This window comes from Zalophus californianus, chromosome 2, assembly GCF_009762305.2.
Source record: "Zalophus californianus isolate mZalCal1 chromosome 2, mZalCal1.pri.v2, whole genome shotgun sequence".
Classification (NCBI taxonomy): domain Eukaryota; kingdom Metazoa; phylum Chordata; class Mammalia; order Carnivora; family Otariidae; genus Zalophus; species Zalophus californianus.
In genome coordinates this window covers 55,094,148-55,107,009 of record NC_045596.1, presented here as the reverse complement: position 1 = coordinate 55,107,009, position 12,862 = coordinate 55,094,148, and the positions used below count along the sequence as shown (strand labels likewise).

Sequence of the window (12,862 nt, the reverse complement as noted above, 5' to 3'; positions counted from 1 at the left end):
AGTAGTGATACTAAAGGGTCATCATATTGAGGTTTAGGACCAGAGCTGCTATGGGATCTTGCTCCAAGTTTTGAGAAGGCCTCACTTCCATCAGCTATGATCTGTCCTGGTCCATGTAACAACTTTTAGTGAGTTCTCATTGTATATTAAATTCTGTGTGTAAGAAAACTACTTGTTGAGCACCTATTATGTATTGTACATTTTGTAAAATGCTATCTCATTTAATTTTGGAAATACCTTGAGAAACACTTATTGCGATCGCTCCTTTAAAAGATGAAATCAGTGCAGCTCAGGCTGTCCAGCGTTAGTAAGTGTTGAATCTTAGAATCTGATCTTGGCCTTTCTGGCTCTAACGTCTATGGTCTTGCTACTGGAACACATTGTCTATCATGGGTGGGGAGCTAAAGGAAGAGTCTTTGGAAAGTTTACATTCTGACAGAGAAAAGGAAAACACACACACACACACACACACACACACACACAGATACAGACCTGGAGAAATTGCGTATGTATGTGTAGGCATAGATGGCTATACAGTGTCTAGGCAAAGAAACAGATCATATACAGATTGATGTGAAATAATGTATGTACATGCTGAGGGAGGAAGGGTGGTGGTATAATTTTACATTTATTGATGGGTTTTTAGAAACATTTTAAAGAATGCATGGACTGCCCTTTTTTAATTGTCTTAAAACTGTCTTTATATTTAAACAAGGTGAAAATGTGACCTAACTTCTCTACACTATCTCAAAGGTGATCAGTGACTGAGAGTATAGCACCTCAATTGCATCATCACCGTTTTCTAAAAAGGATCATTTGCTATTGCGTGAAAATCGAGTTCACTGAGTGCAGCATATCATGGAAGGATTCATCAGTCTGTAGTAACTGTAACTGTCTTGATGGACCTTATTGTTATTTTTTCATTGTTGTCTGCTTTCCTCCAAAAATTGCTTCAATACAAGGAGGGAATAAATAGAAACATTCAAGAAAAGAGGCAACATCATGTGCTTCAATATCAGCATTGAGATTCATAAGTATGCCTGGTGGCTTTAGTACTTGAGAATGGGGTGAGTTGGGCAGCTGTGGAGCAGGTCTTCTAAGATGGAAGGTGGTGAAATGGGTACTCTGGCTGCCTTTCATGGCTTGGTCAGCATTAGGTTTTACAGGAACTGCACAAAGAACTTCTTCAAAACACACTCCTTCAGACATATTTTCATCGAAGATGGTGGGTGAGAATTAGGAAGAATGCTCTCACAGTTTCAAGCATACGTTTGAAATGAATGGATTAGAGAATAGGAAAGTTTTAAGAGGTTGAGAAAATAAAATGGGTATAGGGACACCAAGTCATGCCAGAATCTGCAAGCCAAAACTTCTCCTACTTACATACATGGTCTGCATGGTTGGGCAATTTGATATTTTTAGAATAGTAATTCTCAGATAATAGGACTAAGCTTAAGGGAATCCAAAGTAGTATCACGACTAAATTCTATCCTGAAATCTTTTATCTGAAGATGTCAGATGATATCTCTTTTTCAAAGTTGCAAAAGCAGATATAGAAGAATTTAGCACTTTGTTTAAAGTCAAACTGTGAGTCAGTGCAGAACAAAATAATAATTGCCGTCATTTGTTTTACATGTTCTATGTGCCAACTACTGTTCTAAAACATCATGAGTGTTTAGTCTTTAAAACAACCTATGGTTATATTATTATACCCATTTTATATATGAGGAAGTTGAGTTTCAGTTGATAACATTATTTGCTCAGAGGCAACACATGGCAAAACTGGGAATTAATCTAGGTCCATCTGACTCCAAACCTATGCTCTTGACTACAGTGGTGTACCATTCTCCTGTCTCCTGTATCCACTTTGGTGGTTTACTGCTAGGATGATTTAACTATCTCATTGTGCCAAAAGATATAAAAGTTGTATTTCCAAGGGACGATGCTATTGTTCAATGGATAGTCTTCACAATCGATCTCCAAGGCCAGTAGACAGGAAGAATTGCTATCTGTCTTTATAAAGTAGGGGATACAACCTTCAAAGATTAGGTAATTTGCATGTGGTTACAGGAATGGGTGAGTCAGTCAACACTAGATAGAATCTGTTCTTCCTGTTCACTGGTAAACCTAATTCAATACGGTCAAGTAGAAGAGTTAAATTAACACAGGTGTCTGCATGACTCAGGAAATACTATTGTTATTGTTATCACTATTACATTTGAATATATATAGAAATATGTGGCCTTTTAAAAATTAATTGTTCATTTTAAAAGCTGACATGTCAGGTTGCATTTAGCAAAATCCAGAAAGGATACATATGGCAGGAAAAAACAAGTGTATATCCTGTAGAGATGATTCCACCATTTATTTTCTTATTTGGTACTTAGCAACAACACTGTAAGGTAGATAATTTTAACATTATCATGAATTTACAGGTAGGGAAACCAAAGATTAGGAAGACAGAGATTTCTAAATCTCTGAGTAAGTGATTGGTAGAGCTGGAGTTGGAACATAACATCTTTCTCAGTTGAATTCCGTTTTACACATAAGGCCTAATGCAAACCCTTGACGCATGGAGAAGAGTTGCTATGAGTGAAGTGGCACTAAGCTTGGGAGCCTCATTGTTCTGTCTTCTCCTTATCCCCTTAGGCACACAGGAGGCAATTTGAAGGATTTTTCAACCAACTTTGAGAACAAATTAATTTCTCATTATGAAGGAGGAAACAATGACAACAGGCAACATTTGTTGAACATTGACTGTGTGCCTGGCCCGATGCCAATTGCTTTATGGGTGTTATTTCACTTAACCCTCAGAAGAACCCTATGCTTAGGTCCTATCATTAGCCCCATTTATAGGTGGGGAAATGTAGAATCAGAGAGAGTGAGTAATTTCAGAAACACCTAGTGAATGAGAGGCAGAGCCAGAACTAAATCCAAACTGTTTGATGTCAAAGCCCAGACCTTGATCCACTAAGTAAGAAATGGAAATCATTTGCTTAAAGTCATAGAGAATAGTCAAAAGTATCTTAAAACCAGCTGCTAGAGAATATTAAGTAAAAATATTTTATCATCTTTTCCATATATACAGAAACTATAAAAAATTAGTTTCCCAAAGATAATTTTTCCCCGAAGATAATTACAAAAAAGTGGCAACTTACCTTGATTGCAACTAATCTGTTTCACATATTGTAATAGCATCAGATTTAGGTATATATGAGGGACAAGAAATTTAGGGTAACAGAGGCTTATAAAAAATGGAATTAATATAAACAAGTCTGGAGGCAGGCAGATAGGCCTGTAGGGAGACTCACAATGTAAATCTAGGCTTCTGCTGTTGTGCTGTCCCACCAGCAATGAATATATGTCTTCCAAGTCATGGTCCAAAATGATTGTCTGAACTCCAACTACCACATATGCATTCTAGCTGTGAAATGCCCATCAGGATTCTAACCCCTGGAATAGAGACTACATTAGTGGGAACTTATTCACATGGTGACTCCTATGGACAAGGGACACTATTCTATTTTCCAAGATGGCCATGTACTCAACCAAATATCAGAGATTGTATTATTAAGGAAAAAAATATTTGGGGTAGGCACCTGCAACTATCTACTACAGACATGTTAAGTTTGAATGATGAGAGGTATATCCTATTGTGATGAACAGTAGGCAGTAGATATGTAGGTCTGAAGATTAGCTAAGTGAACTGAGCTGCAATTATGGATCTGGTAGCCATCAGCATATAGATATGAATTAAGGCTATGGGCATTGGTAACTGAAAAAATTTTATTCTTTTGAATAAAATGATACCTTTCTTATGATTTTATGGTATTAATTCGGTGTTCCACTCAAAAGTTAAGACTCAATACTTCCATATAGTAAAGGTCAACAACTGGGGCAGGAAATTCATTAATCAAGAAATCTCACTTCTGGAAGAAGAATTTAAACATTAACAGAATCCATGCATTTTCCAACTGCCTTTCATTGATAAATTAATCCAGATAGGGTTTTATTTTAGAAAGGAATTTCTAGACTATTGGAGGGATTCTTTGTGCGTGGCTTACAGTGTTTGCCAGGAAAACAGCAATCTGGAGAACACCGTAGTGTCTTAGGGTGTCCTTCAACTGACACATTCCAATTTTAAGGGCCATCATTGTTTTACATAAAATGAAATTTCATGGGTCTAGGGATTTTAAAACTGGCTTAGGAGGCAATAAAATAAAGGAGGCATAAATAAAATTTATGAGTTCCTCATCTGAAACTTGGATTATTTAAAATCACTTGCTGTTCCTTACTTTGTTCCAGTTATCTGGTATATGGCAACCAGAAAAATGACACATTTGAAAAATTATGTTAAAGCTAATTGTTTAGTAAATGCTGAATTTTAATTATAATATATTAAACGTTTTAAAGTAATGTGACACATGGAACACTAACTTTGGTGGAAATTAAAAAGCGTCTAGATCAGTTAAAGTCCTCATTGTTTTTTAACAGATGAAGAAAATGAGGGCACACTCAACATCACACAAGTTTGGGATTAAGGGATACTGGAACTTATGTGTTGTTGAATATGCTTTCAGATTTCTCATCTCAGAAACTTCAGACTTAGATGAAAGGACTTAATCCTTAAGCCAAAACTTTAGGACTAAGATGCAGATCACTGGTCTTACAGTTCAGAGCTATTTCTACTCTATCATGTCAACTCTCTTAGGAGGTATCTAAACAAAGGCATGAGAGAGATTTGGTAGGAAGACATCTAACATTACAAAAAGTTTCTGAAAGTCTATGCTATGTATTAGCAGCCTTGAAAGTGTCTCTAAGCTTAGGTCTCTCAACTACTTTTCTTCTGATAACACCTGCCACCACGTACTTACATACTCCCTGTTAATTCTTACTTTTCTTACACATTTTTAAGTGTGTACAATTCCCTATGACTAGCTGCAATGTCATCCCTTGCCAACATTTCTGTGGGAAACTGTTGCTTTTAAAGTTCTTTACTCAGATCATGGCAATTTATTATCTTGAAGTAGAAAGAGTTTGAGGAAAAGAAAGCAAATATATTAGTAGATTAAAGATGCAAATAGCTCAATTTATAAGTCTATAAACCCATACCTAATTACTTATAATATCTTTAAATTTTGTTGTACCACATCTACCTGTGATTACACATTTCTAGGGTCAAAGTGTCAACCTGAATCTCGGTTTGTAGTTTCCTGTGCTGCACCAAATCTGGCTGGGAACTTAATAAATACCTTGGTCACCACACAGTGGAGATCAGAGACATTCCTTACTGCTGAGTTGCCACTAATACTTGCCAGTAATATAATACATGTATTTAACAAAGTCTGATGATCGCATATGTGATCTTCACAACTTCCTTTTAAAGTAGGTGGGAGGAAAGATATTATCACGAATGTTATGGTTGGTTAAATATAGGAATGGTTAAGCTATGGTTTTGCTTAAGTTAACAGTTAATGAGTGGTGGGGTTTTCTGTCACAATGCTTATTCACAATGTTTATTAAAAACTTACTACTGTATTAAGTACAGTACTTACTACTGTACTAAATAATACTATGTTTTTATGCCTACAATTTCAGTAATCTTTAGATACTTTATAATGTGTGAATCCCATTACAGAGCCATTTCAGTAATAGTTAAGGAAGTGTTGTCAGACATTTAAAAAAATTATCAAAGAGCTTGGTATGAATGATTCATACTGCTCCCTTCCCCCACACCATCAAACTGCTTTTACTAAATAGTAATTTATAACATTTGCCAATATTGAAGGAAACACTAAGAGTATTATAAAACTAATTTTTGTTTCAATGCTAGGAATATTGTGGAGAATATGTCATTACATTACATAGTAATTTTTTATGAGGAAAAGAATTGTATTGTTAATAAATAATTGCTCAGTGTTTATCCTATGGTTGCCATGAAAAGGGTATCTGAACAGGGTTTGCTTGTTTGCTTTGTTTTTTTATTTTTGTTTTTGAGTTGGCTGCTGGAAAGCTACAAATTTTGTGGCCTGACTTAAGGAAATGTCTAGATGGGAATTAATGTTGTCTTAGTATTATTCATATATATTTATATATGTATATTACTCTGCATATCTACATCTATCTATCTATCTATATATATATCCTTATAAGTTACCTTAAGCTAATCTAGAACAAGGTGGAATATAAACTAAAACATTTATAATAAAAACAATGAACTTCTCACCATTTATCTTAGTTCTGTAAAGAGAAAATGGAAACTCTTTTCTGGTAATTAGACTCCCACCTTGTTGTAATTGTAACTTCTCTGTAAGAACTATTCATAGTTATCATTCTTGAGAATGCACACATAATTCAGTCCAAGGGCCTGGCTGATATTATTAGGTACTTTATGGATATGTTTGTGCAACAGTTAACAAGACAGAAATAAGTTCTTTGCAATTTTAGAAGAAGTAGTTTATAATTCTTTTTTTTTTAAGAAAAAGCAATGAAAATATATGATCCATGCACACATATACAAACTTTAGTTCCACCCTGTATATTTTTATAGTCTTACTCGACAAGGTATAAGAAAGATTAAAGATCTCTCCAATGCCTGCTGGTATAAATCTTCCACAGAGAAGAAAGCACTGGAAGTATTTGTGTGGATAGGACAAGCAGGCACAACTCAATAAGCTAAAGAAATAAGCTGGTGCCAAAAACATAATAAAAGTTGAATAAATACTTACTAACTGATACTTGAAATCCTAAGCACTGATTTAGGGGCTTAGCAATGTCATAAGATACTAGGTTTTTACTTCATTGTGGTATCTTTTTTTATGCTTTTGTTTTGATATTGTAATATACAGACATTCAATAGCCCCAAATAATGTGTTTCCTGAAGTTAATGTCCCCTCATTTGCATATGTCATTTTCTATCCTATAATAAGACTTTACAGTGGATAGATCAAATTACAGTTGGAAAATCATGTATTTTAAACCCAGGTGATATAGAAATATTAATCACAAATCTTGATCATTATATAAAGTGTTTTATGGAAATCAGGCTTTACTTAAATAGTAGTTATTCTCCACAATGTCTGACCTGTTTTTCTTTGTATGTAATATGCCAAGTTCTTTTCTAAGACTAAGGCAAACCAGAAGTGCTTTGAGAGAGACAGAAACCCATAATATAGTATTGACAAATGGTCAGTTTAATCTGGTTTAGTCAACTTCAATTCAATTCCTTCTGTGAACCTATCTCAAGCATGTAATCGGAGAATATAGAGATAAGGGCGCAGTCCCTATCCTTAAGGAGCTCAAAATATGTACTTCAATGTGATGCTCAGGGTAGAACTAACTGAAGTGGAGAGGACTTTTCGAACAGGCTCTTAAATACAGATAAGCTTTTAAGATGCAAGCAAAGCATAAACTCTGTTTCTCCACATAGGAGGCAAGCAGAAGCGAAGACAAAGAGCCTGAAAGTTCATGGGGAAAAGAGGAATGCCAGACTAACTAAGGCCAACTTGGGTTTCTAGTAGTCTCAGCCATTGGCTACATCACTTCTAGAAAGACAGCTTACTGGAATGGAGAATAATTCAGAGATTGAGAGGGCAGAAGAAAAACCTGTTATTAAGCTACAGGATGCATTTTAGTGAGAATTCCAGAATAAAGTCAGTGGCAATGGGATTGGAGACAGACTACATTAAATTTGCCATGCAGATGAGACTAGAAAGTGAAAAGATTCTTATAGTTCCCAACACAAATAGCAATGACTTGTAGGCTATTTCCTAAGTCAACCATCAGTAAACTATGGCCCACCACCTGTTTTTGTACAGTGCTTCAGCTAAGAATGATTTTATACTTTTGTGGTTAGAAACAAATCAAAAGAAGAAAACTATTCATGTGAAAATTATATGAAATTCAAATTTCAGTGCACAGAAATAAAGTTTTATTGGAACACAGCCATGAGCATTTGTGTATTTTCTATGGCTGCTTTATGGCTACAAGGGCCCAGCTAAGTAGTTGCAACAGAGAATATGTGACCCAGAAAGCCTAAAATAGTTTCTATCTGGAACTTTACGGAAGAGTTTGCTGACCTCTGGTTTAAGTAGTTGATAATAATGCTTTGGAACCACCAGCTTTATAGATACTGTGCATATATTTATTTAAAACATCTCAGCTGGACTGGGCTGGTGAAACATGTAGACTAAGAATATCATTGCTGCTTACCATTACAGAGAATGAGCAAAGAGTTTGAGATCCACTGGTAATCAGTCTACAATGGTGGTGTACTGTGGGGTTTGTTCTGATAAACTTTCCTCTGAAGTACTGTGAGCCCTGACTTACTCTCCAGTGCTTGCCATGAGGTTTATTTGCATTAGTATCTTTTTCTTGCCCTTGCCTTTTTGTTGCTGATGCTGCTTTTCCTTTTTAGTACTATTCTTAAAATGACATATTAAGAAGTGATAATGATAATACAACTCTGGACATATTACTTGTCTTCTGGCAATTTTAGGCTTATAAAAATGTACCCATATTTTAACTGCTATATTCATCATCTAATCAGACATCTCCTCAAATTGAAAGGAAAAATCATAGAAAGAAAGAAATTTGACACCACTGAAGCTATTAGAATTTATCCAGTCTGTCTGAAGGTGATTTTACCTGGAAAGGTTCAGATAAGGTTCAAAAGGCCACAATAATGACAAAGATTTATGTACAGGAGAGGTTAATTACATAATTGTCTATTGATATGTAAAATGGATTTATTCCTCCATTTTACCTATTTTTTGAGCACACTTCTACCACATGTAATTTGGAGTAATTCAGTATTTAATTTCTTGCTGAGAGAGCAACAAAAAAAGTAATTAAGAAGCAGGGTGAATCAGTTTGCAAAGCAATGCCATACAGACTAGGAAGGGAAGAAATAATGTTTCAAATGACAAACATCTCAGTAATGTGGTCATTACCATTATTATTAATAATTAAAATAATGACGATAATAATAATAGTCCTTGCTGATGATTTTCTGCTTGTGAACTCAAAGTACCAAAAATCTTTACTCTTTTTATCTCTACATAGCTCATCATGTTAGGTGCGGTCTGAAATTATTATCTCTGGTTTTGACATGGAGAAAAAAAGAGAGAATTGAATCTACTGGTACAAGATTATACAATAAATAAGTTGGTGGCAGGACTCAGAATCAGACTCTCCTAATTATTTATTCAAAGTGTTTTTGATGGGGGTACCCGGGCAGCTCAGTCAGTTAAGCATCTGCCTTCGGCTCAGGTCATGGTCTCAGGGTTCTGAGATCGAGCCCCGTGTTGGGCTCCCTGCTCAGTGGGGAGTCTGCTTCTCCCACTGCCCCTACCCTCACTCGTGCTTGCTCCCTCTTTCTCAAATAAATAAATAAAATCTTTAAAAGTTATTTTAAAAAAATGCATATTTTTCTGCAACATTTTTTCCCTAAAATATATCATTGACTATTTCCATGTTACTACTTCTAGATTTACCCCATCAATTTAATGGCTGCATTGTTTTACTTTTCTGTCTTGATTAAGAGTTACAGAACAATTAGAACTTCTGCCATATTTCACAACTCTACATAGTGATCATATATTTTCGATAATTATAGCACATTTGCTACAATTACAAATTCATATTCTTCATCTGGCATGTTTTGACATTAGCTGAAAGCCCTTCCCTCCCCATATTTCCCCCAAAGTTTTGCTTACGTCTGCTATACACATCTCCTTTCTTCTGCAACAGGTGAATAGCACACATTCAGAGATGAAGGAACAGGGATCAATTTTTAGGTTTCTTAGGCACATTTGCACATAAAAAATTAACAACCTTCTCATGGAGCAATCTTTTTATCTTGCAGTAATTGCCGTTGTAGGATCAGGTGTTTGGCATATCACTCAAGGGACATTGAAGAGATTGGGGAGAGGAAGATGAAGTGTCCTTGGCTATAGTCCCATAGGAAAATCACAGGAACAAGGGAGAAGACCTAGTAGAGTCTCTAGAGCCTTTCACTATATCTCAGTGCCTTCAGGATGGGCAGAGTCATGTAGCAATGATGACAGTATTGACTTCTGTGACAATGTTCTAACAGAAGAAAACACCGAGGCAGAGCCAGGTTATGATGTGATAGGTCCCAAGATGATATCACATCTTGGTCCTACATAACTGGAAACAGAGTCCCCTTGATTCCTGTAAGCACATATTATTTGTTGCAAAAATAACTGCATTTTGCAAGAAGTTTTCCCATTCATGATCTCATTCAGGATCCCACAATCAACCACGTGCTTTAGACTGAATGGCTATCCTGCCCCTTATTGACAGATGAAGAACTTAGCCCAGAGTTTAAATGATTTGTCCAAGTTGCTAAGGGAAGAGCTGGATTCAGAATCCTCCTTACTGTGATTGAACTCCCTGTGCTCCTCCAGCATCATGCCACACTTGCAGTCCTCACATACCAGACAGCGCTCTGGAGATCAGCATACTTGCCAACGATTCTACCAGCATGATAAATACCTCAAGAAATTTAAAATAACAGCTTCATTTTCAAACTCCTTAGCCAACTCTGACTTATTATTTTATTTTCTCTAGTTGTGGAGTTTGCTTAGCAACTATTATAACACAAGGAAACAGCAACTGTACTAATTAAACAAAAACCCGACTGACCAATATTTTTCAGTAACATGTTTTTGAAGGCAGAATAAATGGGAGACATTGAGAGAATCTTATGCAGAAGGGATTTCCTGTAGTGTTACTGAAGTTTAGAGTGCAAGCACTCAGGTTCTCTAGAAGGGAATTCTGGTTATCTCTTATATGTATCGTCAAAATTTGTTTGGAAATAAATCAGAAAAATCGAGTAGAAATAGAAATTCTATCTGGAACAGTATGGATCAAGCTGTAACATAGTTCATAGGCATTTAAGATTTTAGATTTTAGTGGTAAAATCAGGCTTTAAACATTTACATAGCTCCAATTGTGCCTAACTCAGTATTTTGGACATAGCCAGCTCAGTAAATCATAGCTAACACTTCCTAAGTAACTTCTACATGCCAGGCACTGTTGTAGGCAATTTATATATATAGTAATTCATTTAATCCTTATTACAATCCTATGAGATAGGCACTATCATTATCATCTTCACTTTATGGATGAGGAAACAAGCAGAGAGATGTCAAATGACTTGCCTAAGGTCAGGCAACCAGAGCCAGGAATGGCTTCAGCAGCCAGGATGTGTTCTAAACCAAAACAGTACTCTACCACCTGAGGGTCCTGAATGCCCCACAAATACCTGCTTTACCTAAGGAGTGGGTGTGGTGCACCCTGTGATATAAGCCATTTATTTACTTTCTTTCTCAGGCCTGCTGTGGTGAAGAACAGGAAGAGAGTTTGTTTGGAGCCCTGGGTTATTGGCCTCATCACCTTTATCTCCCTGATTGTCCTGGCAGTGTGCATTGGACTTACTGTTCATTATGTGAGATACAGTAAGTATGGGCTGCCCTGGCATCATGTGACTTAGCCCAGCATATTTCCTCGTGTGCACTCTGGTTTTGATTTGCCTCAGGTTTAGTCATTCATGACTGCAACTCATTTGCATAGCTGGTACAAAGAAATCTTTACCTGCCTTGTCTCTCTCACTTAATCCTCCCAAGGCAAGGAGGAGTCTTTCTTTTATCTTTGATGTAGCAATGCTTCCTGCTGGGAATAGCATGCTAGTTTTTATATTCATTAATAAATGATAATCAAATATTAAACAGGGGAAGATCATAGGAGAGCTAAAGTCGAACGTGTTGAGTTGTTTGAGGACGTAGAGCAATCACCTTGATTTAAAATTATTCCAACTTATTGACATCTTGAGAGCCCAAAAATTAATTACATAATCAAGGATCATAGGGAAGCTGGCTCTATTCTGTACTAGTAACCTGGAAAATGCTCATAGTTATATATTGTTTAGTAAGTGCCTATTTCTGTTATTTTTAATCTCATCTTGGGATGTATTACATGTGATTAAAGAGGATAGGATATGCAGAGAAGGTTGATTATAAAGAGGTTCACTCTGGTAATCAGGTATCTCGCAGTCAGATGAACCATGAGTCTGCTCTGTTATTTTAGAGTGGTAAAAAGATCCCCAGGGTACTTTAGGACTGTTCTTCCAGGGTATAACAACCCTTCTAAAGTTTCCCTCTACTCTGCCTCAAGTTATAATCAGTCGACTCCACTATGACCTATTGGCTTATTATCTCCCTTAGTGACTAGCTAATGCTTTGATGTTCAAGACACTGTAACCAAAGAAGCTAATTTCTTGATTCTAATTTAATTGGGAATTCGCACAAGTTGCTTTCCTGTAAAGAGACATGGTGATCTGTAAATTGGTGGTCTTCCTCCACTGACAGACATAATCTCAATTCCAATCTCAAATCCCATCTCAATTTCTAAAGCAAGGTAGATCATTCCTGGGCAGTTTAAAGAAAAAAAAATATAAAGTAAAGACTTTTTTTGGTAGAGTTTACCCACACACAAGTCTTTAAGTTTTGGAGTATCTACATTTTGGTTATTTGTCTGGAGCATGTTTTTAATTAAAAAGAAAAAAAAAGAATGGCTAAAATAACTTTATAATTCTACAGTTCTGTTATGAATATATCAAGTTCATTATATTGTAAGCATCCTTATTCTTCTCCACAGATGCCTAGCACTTTGTTTTGTTAATTTTTGTATTCCCAGAACTTAGCAGGATCTTGGCACATATTAAATAATTAATATTTATTGAATACTGAATGATAAAGATTAGTGAATCATACCTATGATATTTTCATGGGGGCATACTTCGGTTTGTCTGGCATCATAAAGAATTCCTACTATAGCT

General features: G+C 36.0%; 1 protein-coding gene across 1 annotated transcript in view; it reads left to right on the top strand.

The window, feature by feature from the left end:
* The window catches only part of LOC113925569 (transmembrane protease serine 11E-like), a 78,200-nt gene that overhangs the window by 37,001 nt on the left and 28,337 nt on the right, over window positions 1–12,862 (top strand). The window contains exon 4 of the mRNA XM_027600105.2: window positions 11,359–11,483. Within this exon, the coding sequence (XP_027455906.1) occupies window positions 11,359–11,483 (125 nt within the window). The remainder of the gene's footprint in view (window positions 1–11,358; window positions 11,484–12,862) is intronic.